Source organism: Toxorhynchites rutilus, chromosome 2, assembly GCF_029784135.1.
Source record: "Toxorhynchites rutilus septentrionalis strain SRP chromosome 2, ASM2978413v1, whole genome shotgun sequence".
NCBI classification, from domain to species: Eukaryota; Metazoa; Arthropoda; class Insecta; order Diptera; family Culicidae; genus Toxorhynchites; species Toxorhynchites rutilus.
In genome coordinates this window covers 292397315-292419876 of record NC_073745.1, presented here as the reverse complement: position 1 = coordinate 292419876, position 22562 = coordinate 292397315, and the positions used below count along the sequence as shown (strand labels likewise).

The 22562-nt window shown below is 39.6% G+C and overlaps 2 protein-coding genes across 3 annotated transcripts; both read right to left on the bottom strand.

Annotated features, from left to right (window-relative positions):
- Window positions 1-8066: 8066 nt before the first annotated feature.
- LOC129770198 (cytochrome P450 302a1, mitochondrial) lies at window positions 8067-15995 on the bottom strand. 2 transcript variants are annotated; one of them, XM_055772884.1, is made up of 7 exons: window positions 15722-15995; window positions 15499-15581; window positions 9636-9879; window positions 9377-9564; window positions 8794-9309; window positions 8409-8731; window positions 8067-8347 (listed from the first exon to the last, which is right to left on the bottom strand). In XM_055772884.1, the coding sequence occupies exons 1-7, from the start codon at window positions 15799-15801 to the stop codon at window positions 8231-8233; spliced, it is 1551 nt and encodes a 516-aa protein (XP_055628859.1). In that variant the 5' UTR covers window positions 15802-15995; the 3' UTR covers window positions 8067-8230. The 2 variants fall into 2 exon arrangements, with proteins under 2 accessions (XP_055628859.1, XP_055628860.1); XM_055772885.1 differs by lacking the exon at window positions 15722-15995 and having other exon boundaries at window positions 9636-9850.
- A 5184-nt stretch (window positions 15996-21179) lies between these two features.
- On the bottom strand, window positions 21180-22558 carry LOC129765020 (mucin-2-like). The gene is made up of 2 exons (XM_055764803.1): window positions 22418-22558; window positions 21180-22356 (listed from the first exon to the last, which is right to left on the bottom strand). Exons 1-2 carry the CDS (start codon window positions 22418-22420, stop codon window positions 21271-21273), a joined length of 1089 nt encoding a protein of 362 aa, XP_055620778.1. The 5' UTR covers window positions 22421-22558; the 3' UTR covers window positions 21180-21270.
- Between the last annotated feature and the right edge of the window lie 4 nt (window positions 22559-22562).

Here is a 22562-nt window from a genome sequence, read left to right as displayed (position 1 = left end):
CAATACATACACACACTCTTTACAGATACACGGGCCAAAGGTTGTGCAGTCCACTGATGATTCAACAAGAGCCAAAGGTTGTACCGCTCATGACAATTCTATACGAGCTGATGATTGCGCCGGCTAGTGACCATTCTATCCTGGATTCCTCGAGTCGAGAAGACGCACCACGCTAGATATGGGGTACATACTAGGGGGGCGTTGCTGATTAATGGTCAGCTGCATCCCAATAGGAAGTATCCCGTGTCGGGCACACGTACAGAGCATCGAAGACTGCAACATACCAATTATGAGAACACTTGTAATACTAACCTCGAGCCAACCGCGAGTATTCGGTTACATATTACTAGATTTTCGAAGTTATCAATCACCAATGGATTCATGATCTTGCAACGGATGAGAAATCTGTAGGATAATTCTGTGAACCGAAGAGTAAGCGGGGGTACTCCTGCCAAAACTTCGAGACTCATCGTATGTGTATGCAACGATATTGTATCCTCTCCAGCTTGAGAATATGAATCCTAGCAGCTGATCGGAAGCAAAAACTGCCATATTCTAACACTGACAATATCGTTGTTTTGTACAACTGAATGAGGTCTCCTGGATGGGCACCCCACCATGTTCCGGTTATTGTTTGGAGAAAATTGATTCTTTGCTGGCATTTCTGTTTCAAATACGCAATGTGTCTCCACCAGGTACATTTAGAATCAAAATATACACCCAGGTATTTGAAAAACATAGAGTGTTGGATCGTTTTGCCGGATAGGTAAAGCTGGAATTGGGCGGGTTCGTGCTTCCTAGAAAAAACGACCATTTCAGTTTTCTCCGTAGAGAACTCGATACCCAGCTTGAGGGCCCACGTGAACAGATTGTTCAGGGTATCTTGCAACGACTTTTGCAGAACGACGGGATTAGTACCCGTGATGGAAATAACTCCATCGTCTGCAAGTTGTCTCAGCGTGCAGTCTCTAGTTAGACAATCATCCATATCATTGACGTAAAAACTGTACAAGAGGGGGCTTAGGCAGGAGCCTTGTGGTAGGCCCATAAAACTGTATCGAGAAGATTTCAAGCTGCCATGATTGAAAAACATGTGCTTTTCTGACAGTAAATTGTACAGGAAATTATTCAGAATTGGTGAAAGTCCACGATTATGAAGTTTCTCTGAGAGAATTTCCATGGAAACTGAATCAAATGCCCCTTTGATATCGAGGAAAACGGAAGCCATTTGTTCTTTGCGAGCAAATGCAATTTGGATTTCAGAAGATAGCAGCGCCAGACAATCGTTCGTCCCTTTACCTCGGCGGAAGCCAAACTGCGTATTTGACAGCAAATTGTTCGCTTCAACCCACTTGTCCAAACGAAGTAGAATCATTTTCTCTAACAATTTACGAATACAGGATAACATTGCAATCGGCCTATACGAGTTGTGATCGCAAGCCGGCTTGTTGGGTTTTCGTATGGCTATCACTCTCACTTGTCTCCAGTCATGCGGGACAATATTCAGCTCCAGAAAATTGTTGAACAAGTTCAGCAAACGCTGTTTCGCCAAGTCGGGAAGATTCTTCAACAAGTTGAATTTAATCTTGTCCGACCCAGGAGCTGAATTGTTACATGAGAGGAGGGCAATTGAGAATTCTACCATCGAAAAATTCTCATAGTCGCATTGGAGCGGAATATCGCGTACGACGCTTTGTGCAGGAACAGAATCGGGACAAACCTTCCTTGCAAATTTGAAAATCCAACGGTCAGAGTATTCCTCACTTTCATTGGTATGGTTCCAGCCACGCATTATCCTAGCCGTATTCCAAAGAGTACTCATAGCGGTCTCCCTTGACAAACCATTGACGAATTTCCGCCAATATCCACGCTTTTTTGCTTTAATCAGACCTTTTAGTTTGGCTTCTAGAGCTTGGTACTTTCGAAACCATTCCACTAATCAAGTTTTCCTGAATTTTTTGAAAGCGGATAATTTTTCAAGGTAGACCTTTGAACACTCCTTGTCCCACCAAAGTGATGGAGGACGACGTCGGAAAGTGGTAGCCGGTACACGTTTCTTTTGAGTTTGAAGTGCGCTATCGTAAATCAATTTTGATATAAAATTATACTCTTCAAGGGGAGGAAGTTCATGCATCGAAATGATTGCTTCATATATTAATTCTGCAAATTTTCTTCAGTCAATATTCTTCGTGAGGTCATACGCAATATCGACTGACTCACTAGATCTTGATTCATTGGCGATCGATAAAATTATTGGTAGGTGATCACTACTGTGGGGATCTTGGATTACCTTCCATGTGCAATCCAGGGATAATGAAGAAGAGCAGAGAGATATGTCAGTATTTAAAACTGTCATGTTGAAGTTGTCGCACAGATCATAAATCAACGTGGCACGGTTGTCATCGTAGAGTGACCCCCATGCTGTTCCATGGGAGTTGAAGTCACCTAAGATTAACCGCGGCTCCGGCAATGCCTCGATAATATCAAAGAACTGATGGCGGCCTACCGTAGTCCTGGGAGGAATGTATATCGAAGCAATGCAGAGTTCTTTGCCATTGATTTGTATCTTGCAAGCGACAACTTCAATGCCTGTAATCGATGGGATAGTGACTCTATAGAAGGACCAAACGAGTTGTTACGATTTAGGCGAATAATGTTGAAATCGTGAAAATTCAGCTCGTCGGCTGAACAAAGCCATGTTTCACAGAGAGAAAATACATCACAGTTAGAACTGTGAACTAAAAATTTAAATTGGTCTAGTTTAGGGATGATGCTTCTGCAATTCCACTGTATGACAGTGGTCAAATCCTTGACCTCTTGCGCTGAATGAGGCATCGAGGGAAATGAACGCTGCTAAAAAGCCACATTTTGACGTAGGACTACGTCTAACCGGAAGATATAGGGGGTGAAATGGAAATCTAGGCACTGAACAAGTAGGAAAAAATGCAAGATTTGGAACGATTATAACTCGAGCATTTCTCAATAGATCGCAAAGGTTTTTGCATCAATTGATAGGAAATATATCTACGCATCTATCATTACGAATAACATTTCACTTTTCTTGAGATAAATAATTGAATAATTGTGAAATATCAAGCATTGTCCAAATGCACTATGTGCCCATTTTTGATTGGTCCATTTTGTGCTCCTCAAATCGTACCGACCAAAACGGGCAACCAGAGTAGCAGCGAAATAGAATGAAGCACGATTGGAAAGGAAAAAGAAAAAACAAAAGAATGGTCGCAGTCTCACACATGCGTAATTCTCGAGCCAGCCAGTCAGCTTAAAAATCCCCGCTCCGCTGCCGTAACGATCATTCTCATCGAAACCGTACACCACATCGTTTCGCATCACATCAGATCAACAAACCAACACAAGCAGCCATGGTTGGACATGGCAAAGCAGGAAAAGTGAAGGGAAAGGCAAAATACCGCTCGAACCGTGTTGATCTGAAGTTCCCCGCAAGGGTAGCTAGGCCGAGCGCGTTAGTACCAGTCTGGTGCACTTAGCCGGCGTTATATAGTTTCGGCCGCCGAAGTGATCGAGTTGGCTGGCAAAGCTGCTCGCGACGATAAGAAAAACCACATTCAGAACAACAACGACAAGCCAACAACGAGTGGCGAGTGGCAAACGCAATCGCAAAACGGCGTCAGGTAGCAGAAGAAAAAAGTTTATTCTTTATACAAAATGCTTTGGTGGCAAATCCAGAACAAGGCGGCATCGAGGGCGTTCGAAATGGTTTTTTTCAAAACCACGAGTACTAAGTTTTCTGAATTGGAACCATTCCATGAAACAAGGCGCTTTTCAGGGCCATTAAACCTTCCAAAAAAGAGTTTAGGAAATACAGTTCAATGCTTTCTAAAACAATATCCAAAATAATAATAAAACACAAATTGATTTTTTCATAATTTGTTTGCCAGGATATGATGAGTATGTGAATTTGGCAGTTGTTCTGAGCTTATTGATTTTCACAAATTCTTAAATTGCTTCTAGATTGAAAGTACAGTAATTTACACTTATCTTGATATATGGCTAATTGGACGGACCTGTAATGCGACATATTTAGTTGGACATTTTTGTAAACATAGAGTTCGGGGTCCAAATTATGACCCCACATTGAAAGTCGACACTGTACCACTGTCATCACAAATGTTCAATTACAGGTTAAAATTACCTCCAATCCGACACTGAGTGGTGGTAATGCGACGTGCCATTGAATGTTATTTACTGTAAAATATGTCACAAGCTGGATGGGAAGAAATTTTCCAACTGTGAAAGCTGTGGCGAGTGGCAAATGCAATCGCTAAACAGAAAGGTTTAGCCGAACAAGATGGGGATATCGAGTGATAACAAAACAATAAACTCTTTAGATTGAAGATAATTTTGTGATCCTGAAAAGGACCCTTTTTAGCCTGCATGTGAATCCAACGAGCGAACAAATCGTAATGAATGTATTTTTTTGCCATCGCTCCCTTTTAACGCTCATTCGTTCGTCTCGTTGGACTCGCCCCTCTGGCTGAGTCTGCCGATTTGTCTCTATCCTGTGAGTGTGTACCGCTAGAGTATAAAACACGCGGACCCCAAAAAAAAATCTTATTTTCTTTCAAACCGTAAACCCGTGTGGTTGTACGGCATCGGCATCGTGGACGTAACAAAGGAGGACAAGTTAAGGGAAAGGCAAAGTCTCACTCGAACCGTACAGGTCTCCAGTTCCCTGTTGGTCGCATTCACTGATTGCTTCGCAAGGGTAACTAGGCCGAACGGATTGGTGCCGGAGCACCGGTATACCTAACAGCGATTATAGAGTTTCGGCCGTCGGAGTGCTCGAGTTGGCTTGCAAAGCTTCTCACGACAATCAGAAAACCCGCATCAAGAACAGAGCAGCTTCGGTTCGGTGCTCATCAAGGCAACAATTAGTTTCAGTGAGTGGCAAAGTGTTTCTCCGGCACGTTAAATGTAATTTACTGAACAACATGTCACAAGCTGGATGGGAAGAAATTTTCCAACTGTGAAAGCTGTGGCGAGTGGCAAACGCAATAGCTAAACAGGAAGGTTTAACCGAACAAGATAGGAATATCGAGTAATAACAAAAACACAACACCAAAGGTTCTTTTCAGAACCATCAACATGTTCATAAAGAGTAAACAGTAAACTAATCCATTTTTCAGGTAGATAGGTAGGTATTCACGTAGGAGAAGAAAATAAAACAATATATTTAAAATATATATTTAACAAAAGCTGTCCCCTTTGTATAGTCCTACGGCACTCCGGTTATGTCCCCGACATTACCCACCCGTCTTTTTCTTTCAAAAATGTTCTCACAACCGGAAGCAAACATAATACTATGCTTTTAAGAGGATCATTTATATTTAAAGCATTTAAAATGTTATCCACAAGGTCTGAAAGCGCAAGCAGGCCAGGTAGTGGCTGTTGCTTCGACCGCGAAAATGGAACAGACGTGTTCGTTGTTGTTCCGGGAAGTGCTGAGGACCCCTGGTTGGTAGCATGACCACGTAAACCGGGAGGTACTTGCTTCGGCCTATTCTCAGCACGTTCAGTTCGAGGCTTCATTCCAACTTGGGAAGTTTCGGTATTCTTTCTGGGGAGTGATGGAAAAGAAGTAATTTTTCTTTTCCTGATGGCACCCTGCGATGTACCGGAACATCCGGCATTGGGAGCGTCAGCAACAGGCTCGTCGTTCTGCAGAATGGAGTAGGGATTGTCCTGTGTCGTTGGCACGGAACTCTTAAGCATTTCTGCAAAAGTCCGCTTGGAACGTTCCTTTAAGGAACGCTTGAGTTTTTCCCCTCGTTGTTTGTACACCGGGCATTGAATAAGATCATGAGGAGTCCCGCCGCAATGAAGACACTTGTGCTCTTTCGCGCAAGGATTCTCATCATGGCTCTCTCCACAATCTGCGCAATGTTTTTTATTGCAACAATAGGCGGCCGTGTGACCGAGTTGCATACATTTGTTGCATTTCATTACCCGGGGTACAAACAACCGAACAGCTAAACGAAGTGCACCTATTGCAACGTAATTTGGAAGGGCGGAACCCTCAAAAGTCACACGAAAAGAGTTTGTCCGATTGAGAATTCTTTTGTCATTTTTATGTGACACAGATTTCAGTCGATCGCATGCAAGAATCTTCACAGTTTTTAGTGTGGAGTTCTTGAAGCGACCGACACCATCGATTATCTCTTTTCGGGTCAAACCCTTTTCGGTTATTACGCCGTCTATTTCGACGTTGCAACAGGGTACGTATACACGATACTCAATCGCAAAGAGGTCGCAGCGCGTTATTTTGTTCGCTTGGGTCCTGCTTGAGACGACAACTCGTAGTTTGTCTGGCCCCATCCGTGTAATTTCGGTAACGTCAGAAAAATGATCAGTTAGTTCCTTTGAGATGCGAATGACATTGAGAGGTTTAGATTTTCGTCTAAAGTACACAATGAATGGGCTTTTGGAGCCTTCAGGGTATTCTTTAGGACGAAAATCCTGTTTCTCGTCGATTTCCTCATCTTCGGAACTATCAACTTCGTAAACAGAATTTTCTACCTCAATTTCTGCTTCATCCTCCTGCTCTTCAGGAGGAGGTTCGGTATCAGAAATATTCAATTGCGTCAACGGGGGGTCCTTTCCGCCCTCAGCTATATTAGAAAAATCGGCCAACCGAATATAATAATTATCAAAATGAATAAGTGAAAAAAAATATTATAAGGTTATGCTGCGGATAATATTTATATTAATGTATTTTATTTATATAAAATTCTAAAATGAAAAAAAGTTCCAATAAAATTTCAACGGTAATGTAACCAAGAAAAAATAGACACCCCTAATGCCAACGTTTGCCGATTTGGTAAACACACAGATGAACAATGGTGTAAATCGAGTACAGATGGTAGAAGGAATGATAGGAGGACAAAAGAAAAATAAACTTAAGACGCGTCCACATCACGCCAATCGGCCTTGGCCGCCCGGTAAAGCCGACTAAATGTGGACGTACCGCCCGGGCTTGCCGACGTCCCGAAAACCGACTCGAATCAAACCGAACTCAAACCGAAACAAGTGGGTCCTTTTCGAGAAAGTCGAACCAAAACAAAACGAAGTATATTAGCGTTGACAACATAGTGCTTCGTGTGTTCGTGATGGCTTCGTGCATGCGATGGGACTTCGGCTTCGTGCACCCGATGGGGCGTCCACATTACATAACGAACCGAATATGCCGCCTGGTACTGGCCGATCGGCCTCATTCGGCATAATGTGGACGCGCCTTTATACTTGCCGCTGCTGTGTGGCGTGTGTGATGAATCTGTCTGAATTGTATCCACTGCGTCTCGGTCGCGCACCACTTTGAGCTTCGCTCTACTCGCAAGCGCAACCGATGAAAAAAAACACAGTCTAATTCGATGTGGAAAAAAACACCTTTGTTGGATCGTTTCGAAAACCTGTCCGATCTACTTGCGAGTTATTGAACGAACGAACCAAAAGTTAGAGTTAGGGCAGTTTGATATTTGTACAGACACTATTTTGTTTGCCACTCTTAAATTTTCAACAGTGGCAAACGATGTCAAACATCGAATTTCGTCAGTTCGGCTCATTTCTTAGCTCGATACACGGTTGTAGATGAAACTTCTGGTTTGTTTGCAGCATTTCGAACGAAAAGGTCGCTGCTGTTTCCAGCTTTTGGTTTCCCCTGATCCAGGTTTCCTTTTATTACGTTGGTAACAGATGAGTTGGTCAAATTTTGGGATTCCTTATTTTGACGTACGAGAAGTTTGGGATAGTTTGGGAGACACACTTCTGCACGCGTGCATCTACACAATGGAGGGAGTTCAGGTTTTTGAAATGCACTATTAGAAGAAATGCGCTATGTTTGAGTCTTCCAGATATTGATCGTTACACCCTTTATACGCTGAGATTCAGATGATTGGTGAATTAAGACTTGGCACCAGGTTGAATCAAATAGAAGATATTTTAGAACTGTGGTTTATAAGAAATGTTTCAAAATGGAACACAGGGAAGCTAATACTTAAAGTTTTTTTTTATTGTTTTCATTTAGAATTCTTCATAAACTTTGGATTTCTTCCTGTAGTTTATTTTGAATACAATTTACAATTTACCGCTCTTGCAAACTAGACGAAATATAAGATAATACATTCGAAAGAAAAACTTGATCCGTGAAAAGGAAGCATAAAAGAACAACATGATACATCAAACATTTAAAAACTTATTTCTCCCTAGGCTTGAATAATATTTTTATCGGTTGATCTGGTTGATTGATCAGTTTCGATACGATATCCATGTGCTCGGTGCCAGCCCAGCTTATCTCGAATGATCTAATCAGCTGTAAATGTAAACACTAAATTAAAAACATCAGAAATGAGACTATTATTCAGGGTACAAACCCTCAGCAGCAGAACCAGCATACTCTGTTCCGCCATTCTCCTGGCAATACATGATCTCATCCCGTGTCCGAAGGGGAGTACCAAATACGGATTTATATTCTCCTTGTTCGCTCTCATCCAGCGGTTGGGATTGAAGAGATGTGGATCCTTGAAGTATTTATCCAAACGACAGGAGATCATGTTTTGTGTGACCACCACAGTTCCCTTGGGTACGTTGTATCCTGCGAGAACGGTATCCTTGTTCAGAATACGTCCCACACCAACGGAAATGGGATTCAGCCGTAGAGACTCCTTCAGTACCGATCGGCAGTAGGATGCTTCAGCTGAAATTGTTTTCTCTGGTTTGGTACTGTGTTCGAATGATATCATGTTGTTTAGTTCTTACAGTTCAACGCTACTGGTTCGATGGCGTTTATTCGAGGATCGGGCAATATTTTGGACGCCTCTTCATACAACTTTTGCTGAACTTCGGGGTGTTTGCACAGATGATACAACGCGAATGAGGTTGTATAGGTGCTCGTGTGAACTCCAGCCAGTAGGATATCCGCCGCCATACCCACTATGTCGCTGATCTCAAGGTTTGGATTTCTTAGATAATCTTCCAGCAGTGATCGTGAGTTGGTCTCCTCGGCGGTCTGCTTTGAACGATTTGCATCGAAAAGAGTCTTTTTGTTGGCCACCATCTCTATGGCTATTTTTTCCATATATTCCTGAGACTCTCTTAATTTTCTGTATGCTGGGGTTTCAAACAGTTTCCACAGGGGAATACTATGATCTGTAGGTATGATGTTCTGGTTGGTAATTTCAGCTGTATCTATGAGGCGCGTGGATACAGAATTTGGCTGCATTTGCTCCTCGGAAAAGCTGTCCATACGAACATCGAAAGCCATCAAACATGTTACTGAAAGAAATGCATATATTTTAACAAAGTCTAGATGTATCATGCATAGAAAATTGCAGTTCTTCACATTCTAAGTTTAGCCTCGACAAGGCATCCATGAAATCTGGCACGTTAGTGCTGTTTGTTGTCGGCCTAATTTGCGCTACGAACTCTTTCGTGGCCTGATCGGTTAGCGGCAGCATATACCTCACACTTTTTGGGGAGCTCAATCCCTTCTGCAGTTCGCAGCGTATTTTCCACCACTCGGGTCCATTTCTAGAATTGCAAAACAGTGCGCGCATTAATCTGAATTTCAATTCGATTTGAGTTATTCTCGTTCAGCTTACGATGCCAGCAGTCCAGCCGTTCTGTAGATGTTAGGTCGATCTCTCCTGTACTTTGCTAGAGCAGTGTGGCTTCGCCTGGAGGGGTACATTCCCGGGGTTTGATCGTTGAGCACGGTGGCGATGTCGTCGGGATTGTAAATCCACACCACTTCGTTTCCGGGTAACATTTTCTCTCGTACGATAGGACCGTATTGCTCATACTTGTCCTTGCCGGCCTTGTGCAACGCGTCGAAATTGTATTTTCCTTGCAAAGAGATTTTTTTCTCAGATTGACAATATGACGGATTACGTGCCAACTCGACCAGATGTTGGCATGATCCTCTCAGAACATAATGAAACTTTCTGGGCGTGAAGACCTTCTTAAGCAACTTGGCATACTAAGTTTTTTTGAGAATTTAGTGGAAAGGGCCAAATATTTTTGACCATTTTTTACTCGAAAATGGTAAGTTCTACGAAAAAGTGATGTATGGAAGAGTTTTAGGAAAGAAAAAAATTTCAATGAAAAATACGGAAAAAATATTTTTTGAAATCCGATTTTCTCAAAATGGTCATCTCAGATTTTGATGAAATTGTAGATGAATATGTGCCCTACAACTCTTCCATACGTTGCAACTTGTGCATATTTAAGGCAAAGAAGTTTTTCTAACAATAACTTTTTCAATATTTTATTGAAATTAAGGTTTTCTTTTTTCAGCGCAGAAAGCTAACCCAAAATAAAAAAAAAATAATAAAAATGTTTAATGAGTGTTTTAGAAGTCAAATCAAATATAATAAAACTTATGACATTTTTTGACATTAAATTCATTTTTATTCATCTTATCTTCTATGATGTAGGGGAAGACGGGGTAAGACCGCCCGGCGGGGTAAGACGGACTCTTTATAAGAAATCCTCAGTATTTTGGCAGCCCAAGAAGCATTAATAGCATATTTTGTCATTCCGAAACACCTTGCAACACTTGACCGCACGAAATATCAAAATTGTATACAAAACAAGGTCCTTTGCGGTTGCAAGATATCTTCAAGGTAACCAAAATAAGGATTTCTCCAGCAAAAACTGTATATTCCGTTAGTTGCCAGTATCCCAGTCCTTCAGTAGATTGTTTCGGTTTTGCCTGCGTGAAAAGGTATGTAAAATCTTATGTATAAAAATCGCGTGTCACGATGTTCGTGGTCAAACTCCTCCGAAACGGCTAAACCGATTCTAATGAAATTATGCACAAAACGTTTGTTAGCCATGAGAATAGGTCGTAAACTATATTAGATACCGCTATGATACCGATTACTGTATATTTACTGTAAAAAATCATTTTTTCTGCATAAATTCAAATTTGTGTTTTGTTTTTATTTAAATTTGGTTTCAGAAAAAAACATAAAAACGCAAATTTTTATCCTTTTAACCCCGTCCCATTTTCTTTATTTTTTATTTCGCGATTTTAAACGAAATGCGATAAACACAATATCCAAATAAAAAACTTAACAAAATTGAGCTTCGTGTTCTATTTCTGTAAAATAGAAACGGAATTTTGGGTGGAATAAACAAACTTTTTAAACGAAAAATATTGATGGAAATTTGCTATACTATTTCAAATATGTTTTGTATGTAACCAAGTGACACATTTTCTACAAGTGGGTAGTGTGTAAAAATTCTGTCTCATAATGTTTTTTATATTATGGATAAAGTTTTAGCGGAAATGTAGTTAAAAAATATAGAAAAAAAAGTTGAGTTAGGGTCAGGACTATGTCACCTATGTCAAGTATTCAAGTAACATGAAAAAATAATCTGTATTCAAATGATACCAATGTAAAATTGTTTTCGGTTTGCTAAACGGATAGAGAGTAGATTGCTCCACAACTTCTGTTTTTGATTAAGGCAAGGTTGCCGCATTTCCATGGATCGATTAAATTTGAGTCGAACAGATTTCAGAATGCAAAAGCCGATTTCGTTTAAATCGTGGAATCCGATCGGCTTTCAGACCAATCGGATTCCGGAATATGGGTTAGTGTTTGATATTGTTCCCCCCAAACATGGTTCATGGCCTATGCGGTGATCTGAAGCTTTTACCGCCTTGCGTTGCAGATGGAAAACACGATCACAAGGGTAGGTGAATATCCAATGTAAAAACGAAGAAACGGATAACCATTGACAAATATCAGTAACGCAGACTTTGACGGACTGAAAATCGTTGGGTATTACCACATTCGCCTCAGCTGAGCAAAACGTTCAATGTTTATATTAGGCAAGCAATATGGCTGTGTTTCAAATTCAGAATATCGATGTGACTACTTCGCGATTGAATGACAACGACGGAATAATGCGCCAACAAATTGGCCAGTATATCAACACCAATGAAGTTGTCATATCTTTGGTTCCACAATTCATGAACGGGACCCAACAGTCATGATTTTGGCTATCCATTCAGAAAACCTATTTTTCACTAACGAAAACGTAATTGAAAAAAAATGAATATTGATTTTCTTTTTTATTTTAAACTTTTGGATAAAAATATATTACTTTCTTTCACTTTTATATATTAACATTATTCTTTTTTTACTTATTTACATATTTTACATCAAACACATCAGTTACGTAAATGAAATACATTGAAATAAGATGGTTTGAATGATTTGATTTATTTTATTGTTGGCGGTCATCGTCCAAAGTGCTCAATTCCTCTACATGGCATAGCTCTTGTCGCCACAAATTCGTTTGATCTTCATCAACGAATGGATCAAAAACGTAAAACCATTCAAACATACGTACAATATATTAGTTATTGTTTATTCAATTACCAAAATATTCACTAGAAATAATTTATTTGGCAGAACAACGTTTGCCGGGTCAGCTAGTATAATATAAAATGCGTGTAAACTGCAAAATAATCCAAAAGATTCTCTGGGGGGAAGACGGACCATTTTCTTCGGGGTAAAAACGCTACACGTTGTGATATTGAATGATTTTCATATCAAATAAAATATCATCTTTTTGCTCGTCTCTTTATACACAAATGCCTCGAAATTACATAAGGAAGTCGTCGTGGATGCAATGGACGTTGGATAAGCTGGATATGGCTACAGCGGTAGTGAATACCGACATGTCCATCAGGAAAGCATCAGTCAGTTTTGAATTTCCTAGAACCGCCAACAAATCGAAGGCAATAAATCACCGACGGTGAAGCTCGGATCTATAGATCCACTTTTATCACGACTCAGGAACAAGAACTGGTGAAGCATTTGTTACAGCTGGAGAATCGATTCTACACCATCACAATGCGAGATGTCGAGGAACTGGCATTCGAGCTGGCTGAACGAAACAACATATCGAAACGAAACTAGAAATAGCTACCTCGGGGTCATTCAGACTTCTCGTGAACAGATTTTGAGAGATTTTAGACCCACGTAGATAATCGTCCTTATAGATTCCGAGAATTTGGTAAATTCTTCATGAATATTTTTAAAACTCTGCACGTTGAATATAGATGGCCTTTTCAGAAGTTTATGTGTAGTTTATGAACATCCCTAACACTTAGTACCTTAGACAACACTGTTCCTGTTATTTTTACTAGACTAAACTGTTTGAAAATAGCATCGCTCCGTCTCACCTCTTCATGGTCCGTTTTACCTCGCGGGTGGTCCTTCTTACCCCGCCAGTAAAATAGAAGGTAATTTTTTATCATTTCAAAAAGTAATGAAAAAGCGCCAAAAAAGTTATGCAATCAACAGTTACAATTTTTTTAGTAGAATATTATTATATACTCAATGATGTGCAGCACAACAAATAGGGGAAATCCTGAAGGACGTTTAAATGAAAATTGGTTTTCTTAGGGGGTGGTCTTATCCCGTCTTCCCCTACATGTTAATTTAAATTCTAAGAGATACAATCATGATATTTTTTCCTATTTCTTTCTTTTAATCCAACATTTTGAAGACTTCGGGATCATCTACTGAATTTGAAAACTTTTAGCTGCGATTTTATTTTCATCTACAGGAATAAAGCAATGAAATTTTTGTGTTCTCGATATTGTTTTCGCGTGATTGAATGGATCTTAAGCTCTCTAAGGGGGGGCTGCCATTCAAATGAAACACAAATTTCTGCATTACTCGAGAATTAATCGAGCACACGAAACCAAACAAGGTATATGGAGATTTTGGGGCGCAATAAATGTTCTCACGGTTGTTTGACACTCCACCCCCCTCTCTAAGGGGGAGGGGGTGGCTGCCATACAAATGAAACCCAAATTTCTGCATTACACGAGAATTAATCAAGCAAATAAAACCAAATTTGGCATGTGGAGGTTTTAGGGTGCAATAAATTATTCTATGGTGGATAGATACTCCTCCTCCCTCTCTTAGGGGGGGGGGATTTTAGGAGGCACGAAACGTTTCTAAGATGAATAGACACTCCCCCCCCCTCTCTAAGGGGAGAAAAGGGAGGGGTCTGTCTTTATGCTATCATTTTTTTCTGTATCAAACATTTATTCCATTTTGCGGAGAAACATGCTGTTTGCAAGTGGTTAAAAAGTATTGAACGAGAATTGTGTTTTTCTATAAATAACTGAACAGCCACAGTGTAGTGTGTTAAAACTTTTAAAATAACTATAAAGCTTACGTTTTCTAGATTACCATCTTTTTTTGTAGTGTATTTCAAATGGGTGAATAGTTGCTTGCGAGTTATACCAGTGATCACAAAAAAAAAACACAAATTTCTATTATTTCTCCTTGCGTTAAAGATTTTTTTTTTAATTTCGCAGAAAAGCACACTGTTGTTTGTAAATAAAGTCATGCTCTATGAGTTTGTCTACTTTATCAACAAAATACGGCACAAATTTATCGATTGGTTTTGAAATTGACGAATTGATGATTTGGAAACACAATCCAAACAGCACTAGAGCTTTATGATTGGGCAGTTAAACAAAATGGCAAATGTATCACGAAGTTGAATTTCTGTTATGTATCCAAAGAACAACATACGAAAAAGGCAAGTGAGCTTGAGGAACCATTCAATCACGCGAAAACAATATCGGGAACACACAAATTTCATTGGTCTATTTCTGTAGATGAAAATAAAATTAAAGCTTAAAGCTTAAAGGTTTTCAAATTCAGTAGATGATCCCAAAATTTTCAGAAGGTTTGATAAAAAGAAAAAAATAGAAAATATATGATGGTCGTATCACTTAGAATATAAGTTAACATGTACATGGTATAAGATCAGATGAATAAAAATGAATTTAATGTCAAAAAATGTCATAAGTTTTATTACATTTGATTTGAAATAACTCATTCAACATTTTTATTATTATTTTTTTTTATTTTGGTTTGGCTTTCTGCACTGAAAAAGGAAATAAACTTAATTCCAATAGAATATCGAAGAAGTTTTTGTTAGAAAAACTTTTTTGTCTCAAATATGCATAAATTTCAATGTATGGAAGAGTTGTAGGGCACATATTTATCTACCATTTCATCAAAATCTGAGATGACCATTTTGAGAAAGTCGACTTTTAGTTTTTAAAAAGGATTTTTTTTCAGTGTACAATTTCAAAAAAATATTTTTTCAGTATTTTTTTTTTCTAAAAATTCAATTATGTTCCTAAAACTCTTCCATAGATCACTTTTTTGTAGGACTTACCATTTTCGAGTAAAAAAAAATTATTAAAAAAATGTTCAAAAATATTTGGCTCTTTCCAGTCAGTTTCCAGTCTTTCCAGTCTAGATAAATTTTCGGATAACTAAGTATGCCAAGTTGCTTAATTAGGTAAGGTCTTCCCGTCCAAAAAGTTTAATTAAGTTCTGAGAGTGTCATGCCAATCCCATAGACGAGTTGGCGCGAAATCCGTCATATTGAGGAAGGTACACGTAAGGCACTTACCAATTATTGGTAGATAATTGTACAGGTTCCCTAGCCCGAATGGTCCACGAGGGCCTGGAATTTCGCTGAACGGTTTGGGTGTTCTGTGGATCGACAGAAATTGTTTAGAATTGTGAATACAACGAAATGATCACACCACAGTTGATCTGCTTTGGTAGATTTTCAAACAAAATCACTTGTTTTGAGCGAACGTTAAATAAAATCACGTTTTTATGATACTAACACCGCACTGGCAGCTGTGCATTTTCTGCTGACTGTTGAGAGTGTAATCGGATATCTCAGTTTTACTGATGACGAGAACATAGTTACAACGAAAGATAAAGGAACTTTTTCGCACAAAACGCATTAAATCGATTCCGGCTAAGGTTGATGACGATCAACGCTGTAGGTTTGCACAATGGTCGAATGAAACGAAGACACCGCTTCTGGCCGGTCAACGACTGATCGGTCCGCACTCGGCTGAGCTTGGGGCGATAGTGTGAAGTACACCAGAGAGAAGAGATTGGGGAGCAATATTAACACACACTCGGAAGATGATGATTCCTATTCGATTGGCAGCGCAACTCTTGTCCTTTGTTTCACGTTATACGCGCCGTTCGGTCAGTTCTGCAATTGGGTCTACGGAGAACTGTGATTGTATTGGCAACAGAATCATTGCCCATGTGAGTAAATATGCCAGTGGAGCTTGATACTGATCGTAATATGAATATCCAGAAGATATTGAAGGTTGTGTGTGCATCGGAATATCATACATATTTATGGTTGTATCACCGATTGCAATGCGATCGATTAGGATCATGAATAAATTTAGAAAATTACAATATGAACGAAATTGATTTTATGGGTGTGAATGAATTCCTAACCTTGATGGCAACATTTCAATTCCAGATTATCCAGCTTCAAACGTCGGTGATCACGCGTATGCTCCTGCTTTTTAGCTTGTACGATTTATAACAAAAAAGGATGAATATTCAGTTAGAAGATAAATTCCTTGCAGAGTATTTATACTACTACTTATCAAGAGATTCAATTGATCCATCGGGGCACGATGTGAAGAATGGATCCTGGTAGGGTCTAGATACCATAGCTCTTTCGTCGACCCGACAGATATAGGTGACACTTTTCTCGTTCAAATTGAATAGGATTTTTAAAATGAATTTGACAGAATAGGCACCTAAATCTAACTATAGGATATGTAGAAAAATAATAAAATCATAACATAATCATTATTATAATGTTTATACTATACTTTTCATTAATTTATAGTGCGGATGGTTTGTACTGCAGTTTTTCGTGAAGCCCATATTAAATGACTTTGACATGTATTATTGTTGTCAAATCGTCTTCAAATCATAACAAATACTGCAAGATAATGTGAAAGGTGTCTACAAATTAAGTTTGATCTTCATTTGGCATTTGGCGTGTTAATGGCATTTATTCGTCCAACATAAAAGAATGAAAAAAGATCATCTTATTTATGGGAAAAGTCAAGCGGCTCAAAATCAAAATAAAAGTTAATATTAACCAGCTGTTTTATGAAGAGCGCGAGGACAACAATTCTGTACCCTTTTGAGCTTTTATATTACATGCTTTTTTCCTGCTTTTGGAGTAGATAGTTAAACATAGAACAAAGACTTCGTAAAAGAAACCGTGCGACTTTCTCATGTTCCGAAAAATGAAGTAGCGATGAAGAGGTATATGCTGCGAAAGACTAATAAGGATTTTTTCTCATAGTGAAATCGATGTTCTGAGTTGAAATGGAACTACAGCAGTCATTCGCTAACTGGACTTTCTTCAACTGAACTTATGTTTAACAGGGCGTGCGTTAATTGAGTTGCAAAGCAGTTATATAGTCAATCGCAAAATTAAGTATACACCCCGTGTTAGCTTGTTATTTATGAGTTTTTCGGGGTTAAAAAGTAAATAATGAAAAGCGACTCATATTCATCGTAAAATTGTTCCTTTTCTCTCTCATGTAGTGATAATAAAAAAAATGAAATGGTCACATTTCTACTTCATGCTTAAAAAACAAACAAAAAATCTTCTATTTAGACGTTGCAAAATTGATTGTATAGTTCAATTCTTTCTTGAAAAGAAAATTGAAATTAGTTCAGAAATGTTAACAAATAACAATAACAATCATTCTCCTAGTATTTGGTATGGTCCCCTTTGGCGTCCAGCACTGTCTGCATGCACCGAGGCGAGATTTTTGGTCAATGTAAACGAAATGCTCTCCCAGATCCCTAGATCTCGTCGTTTCGAGTTCAACTTCGTTCCCTGGATTTTTATTCTTCAGACATTTCTTGATTCCCCACCATAGATGCTTAATAGTGTTCAAATCCGATGATTGCGGAGGTGTTCTGAGTTGATTGGGACATTATAGAGTAGGCACTTCCGCACGATGAGATCAGTTTGCTTCGAGTCATTATCCTGTTGGAAGTAGTACTCACGAAAGAGACCCAAATTTCTGCACGGCACACTGAAGGTTACGTTTCAGGATGTTCAATGAAGCCATCTTGTCCATCGCCGAATCGATAAACTCCATGGTTCCAGTTCCAGAAGCCGCCATTGTATCATCTGACTGCCGCAGCCGTATTTTACTGTGGGAACCAAATGCTGAATCTGGAGCACTGAACCTGGTTTCCTTCACACGATTTGTCCTTCATCCGTTTCAAGGAGATTGGTTTTCATCTCAACCGTATAAAGGACCTTGTTCCAGAAATCCTAAGGTCTGTTAACATATGCAAATTGTGGTCATTTTTTCATATTCACCTTTGAGATGAAAGACTTTTCACTGCCAACACGACCTCTCAGATTGTTCCTGTAGGCTACTCTCCGGACAGTGTCTGTGCTGACAGGTTTTCCGATGGTGCCGGCTACTTCGGTAGTCAATTTAGGAATGTTTATTTTAGGGTTCTTTCGCAATGTTCGCACAATTACTCGTTCATCATCAGAAGATAGGATCCGTTTGCGTCTTCTACCTGAGAAATTTTCCATCGTTCCATGGTTGGTGAACAAAAACCGACACTGCCCAAGCATTGGTTAAGCGTTGACACCAATCACTGACGAAAAAAAAGTACGGTAATTTGCAAAGATCTAACTTGAAAGGCTTCTTGTTCGGAGAAATTTAAGGTGTACACTCAATTTTGCGATGCCTAGAATAGAGATTGTTTTGAATTTTAGGGAATAAACAATTAGCAGAAAAATTTTGGAGGAATTTTATTGCACGTACAGCTAGTTAAATGTGTGAGTAAATAATATGCATTAAAAGAACCAATGTATTCAAAATATTTAAACCAAATCAATGGAAAGTATCGTAGCATATGTACACCCTATTCCGCGGTTGACTGTATATCAATAATAGATGTCATCTTCAATTTGAAGTATTGTTTTTGCTGTTTCGCAGGCCAGTTGGCTAGTGAAATTCTTTAATTGGGTTGATTTTCCGGCCCAGTTAAGGAACGATCACTGCATTGTGAAGACCGATAATAAAGATATTCTTCTAACATGATCTGCTTGTGTTTCATATGAGAAAAGGCGATTGAGCTCTCAGAGTTTAAAGGCTCTCTAATTCAACACGTTCCCCTATCTTCTTTCAGAAATTCAGCTCTCATATTGTTCAGTTCTGCATCTTTGTCTTGGATCACTGCATTTTATTCGTTCAGTTTCGCGCATTAAGGTCCCGTCACCGTAGAGTCAACGTTAACGAATGAAATGCCAAATATTTTCCCATGAAAAACATATGGTCGCATTCACATACACCAGCAACAGCAACTTCGACGTCGGAGAAATAAGTCCATGAGAATTGTTGACGGAACGGTGACGGAACGTTGTATGTGTAGCGCACTTTACTCGTTGGAATTGACAGGCTACTCGGTAGGAGGCTATAATACAGAATTCGTTTCAAATCCTTTTAAACACAGAAACAGAGCGGGATTCAATCTTGTACATGTTACATGTTCATCGTTTCTATAGATTGAAAATTACAGATTGGCCATTTAGGCGTAACAGTGTTTCTTCTGGTCCATTGTTCAGTTAAGATCGGACAGCGGAGACAGTGAATATGATCATTGTTTTGTTATTAATAGCACAACAGCCCGATGTTTCTTGTTGCAAACAGTGATTCTATGGATGGAGAGAAGCAGTGGCGTCGAGTGAAACCTTCGCACCCGGGGCGAAAGAGTTGATTTCCACTTCCCCGCCAGAAAAGTAAAAAAATTCACACCCGAGGTGGAAGAGTCGATTTGCATCCCTACCACGCCAGAAAAGGAGAATCAATACTATTTATTCAATTTATTCATATTCATTCGGTTCATTCTGAACCCCTGAAATCGTGATTCAATCATAAACAAACAATCTTCTCCTGACTGAAAACCAACGGGGTATATCTTTTCATCGAGTCTCAACGTTAGCTTTGACAACAAAAAATTGAAGAAAGATCGAAATTGCTCTGTGGCATCAGATCTTTCATTCACAACACACTATGGACTCTCTGAAGCGATTTCTCTATCAGACCTCGCGTTGAGCAAAACTACTGTGCTCGCTGGCAGCCAAAAAGTAAACTTAATTTGTTTTATATTCACCTAGTTGATATTTCACTTCTGCTTTGCTTCTTCAGTGCAAACTCTGGACTATGCTTGCTTTGTGCATATCCTGAGAATGCATTGTGAAGGAAAAAAAATTGCACTTCCGTTCAATACGGTGGCAAAATAGAAATAGAGGTTTGTCAGAGCACACTCGGTAATTATACTGTCCCTTTATTGCCTTGGATAGAATGAAATACGATTGTTTTCGCAATTGTCTTAATATTTTCAAATTGTACTTCGCTGTTACTTTAGCTGCCTTTTTTGGTCGATATTACTTGAGGAGAACCAATCAGAGTGTGGTATTTAGCGTATTTAGATAATTACTATTTCTCAATAGTAAATATATTTCCAATCGATTGATGCAAACATCTTTGCGTAACAAGAAATGCTCGAGTTTTAAACATTTCATTTCACACCCAATAACTCCCTGTTGAACGTACCCATATTTGAAAATGTTAATGTATTATTAGTAAATGACTACTTAGGATTATTCCACCATGATATTGGAAAATATTGGAAAGGTTCAATCGCTATCAAATATTTACCGTTACTACAACATAGCGCTATTCAGTGTGTTCTTTGTAAAGTTTTGCTGGATCAGTTCAATCAAATTTTAACACAACATGCATTTCTCTACACGAAAACGTCTGACACTCTAGATTGAAGCTTTCATTTAGAATTTTGGATACTTACCCCAGCAATTTTCTTTTTTTTTTCACGATTGTGACCGTTAGTGAAAGTTTCACAACGATGTTTCTCCAATTTGTCATTAAGTTGGTTCTCTTGCAAGTAGAAACACTACTGAGCTACTTTGAAGAACAAACTATGCACATGAACAAGTTCCAAAACGATCGAATGTATATTGTAACGGGATTTTTTCAAAGAGAATGCGACGAGGGAACTAAAGGCCATCCCTTCGTCGGCCTACCAGGGATGCATGGAGGACCGGGTCAAGCGTTGTCACATGTGTGTTGCTTCAGATGGATCATATTTTGAACGAGATAGAATAAATTTGCCCGAAATTTAATTCTTTTTTGTTTTATTATAAAATTATGAAACGGAATTCCTGCAGTTCAATAAAGAGACACATTTATTCTCTATTATGAACGACAGTTGATGTATTTACCGAATTAATTGAATAGAATAAATAGGACTTCTTTAAAAAATGTATCTAGAATTCAGACTTCTAACGATTCCAGCTCGGTATTCCTGCAGCTGGTGGTCCATATCGCACCACGGCCGGTGGTTCATTGCCTTTAGTTGAAGGCGACCATACTTCCGACACAACATTGAATGGAACAGGTACATTGGAATCCGCAGGAACGGTCAATCCAGCAGAGAACGGTGACTGCTGAGACGGTGGTTCAGTTTGAATCGATGGTGAATCCGGTGCCGGTACGGTGATTTCCCAGGATGTGGGGTGATCCGAAGAAATGGTTGGTTGGGCAGGGAAGAATATTAGTTGGCCGGAGGGGTTTTCACCGAATACAGTTTCCTCCCGGTACAGACTGTCCTGAAGCTGGGGATGTTGGCTATCTTCGTTGTGAGGCTCCGGAGGAACAGTTGCTGGCGGTACAGGTACTTCCGGAACGATCAATGGGGTATCAACAGGAAGGCCGTAGGTATCATGTGGAACGTAAGGAAGTTGAGGTAGTTGTATTGGGGGTTCAACAGGGAGGCCATAGGTTTCATGTGGAACGTAAGGAAGCTGAGGAAGCTCTGTTGGTTGAACTATGGGTAGTTCTGTGGTTGTGGTTGTTGTTTGGAGAGGACAAGGTAGTATAGTGGTTGACAAAGGAGGTGAAGTGGTTGTTTGTAAACATGGTGGTGCCGAGGTTGTTGTTGTAGGAACAGCCGGAGTGGCTGTTGGTGCACATGGTGGCGGCCTTGTGGATGGAGATGGAGGAGGCAGTGTTGTCGTCGGCTCGGGTACCACTGTTGGGGGCGGAGGCGGAGGAGTTGTTGTTGTAGGTGGTGGTGGAGGAGTCGATGTTGTTGTTGAAGGTGGCGGAGGTGTTGTGGTGGTGGTTGTTGTTGTTGTAGTTTCGCCATAATGCGTGGGTGGGTGTACTACAGGTGGATAGGGCTTTCCCTTATGTACTATAATTGGTAGAAATTTTGCTGGAATATCAGTTATAAATCTCGCCTCGTTAATCTTATGCGCGACAATGTTAATATGCTTTTTCAAAAACAGCCCCTTGGCTAATAGCGGAATGACCGTTGCTTCTGTGAGTACCATTACACCCAGTAGCACAAATAGTCGAGAATATTTCTGAAATAGAAAGTAAAATGGTTGAAATTGCTCGTCGACACTTTAAAACAATTCATCTTACCATGATGATGTTGATGTTGATGCTTCGGAAGACGACTCCGCTCTGCAATAGGAATTAGTCAAGAACCCCAAATATAGTCATTTTGATCCCCAGAGGGCATGCACTGTCAATCCCCCAGTGCTCAGAGAACCATCCCTCGTATTTG

What these genes read in the sequence shown, in the direction of transcription:
- LOC129770198 (XM_055772884.1), bottom strand. Translation starts at nt 15,801, where the DNA reads ATGTTCTCGTCATCAGTAAAACTGAGATATCCGATTACACTCTCAACA. An exon ending in CAATTATCTACCAATAATTG is followed by an intron (nt 9,880 to 15,498) that starts GTAAGTGCCTTA and finishes TCTCTTTGCAAG; the next exon opens with GAAAATACAATTTCGACGCG. An exon ending in ACGGCTGGACTGCTGGCATC is followed by an intron (nt 9,565 to 9,635) that starts GTAAGCTGAACG and finishes TTGCAATTCTAG; the next exon opens with AAATGGACCCGAGTGGTGGA.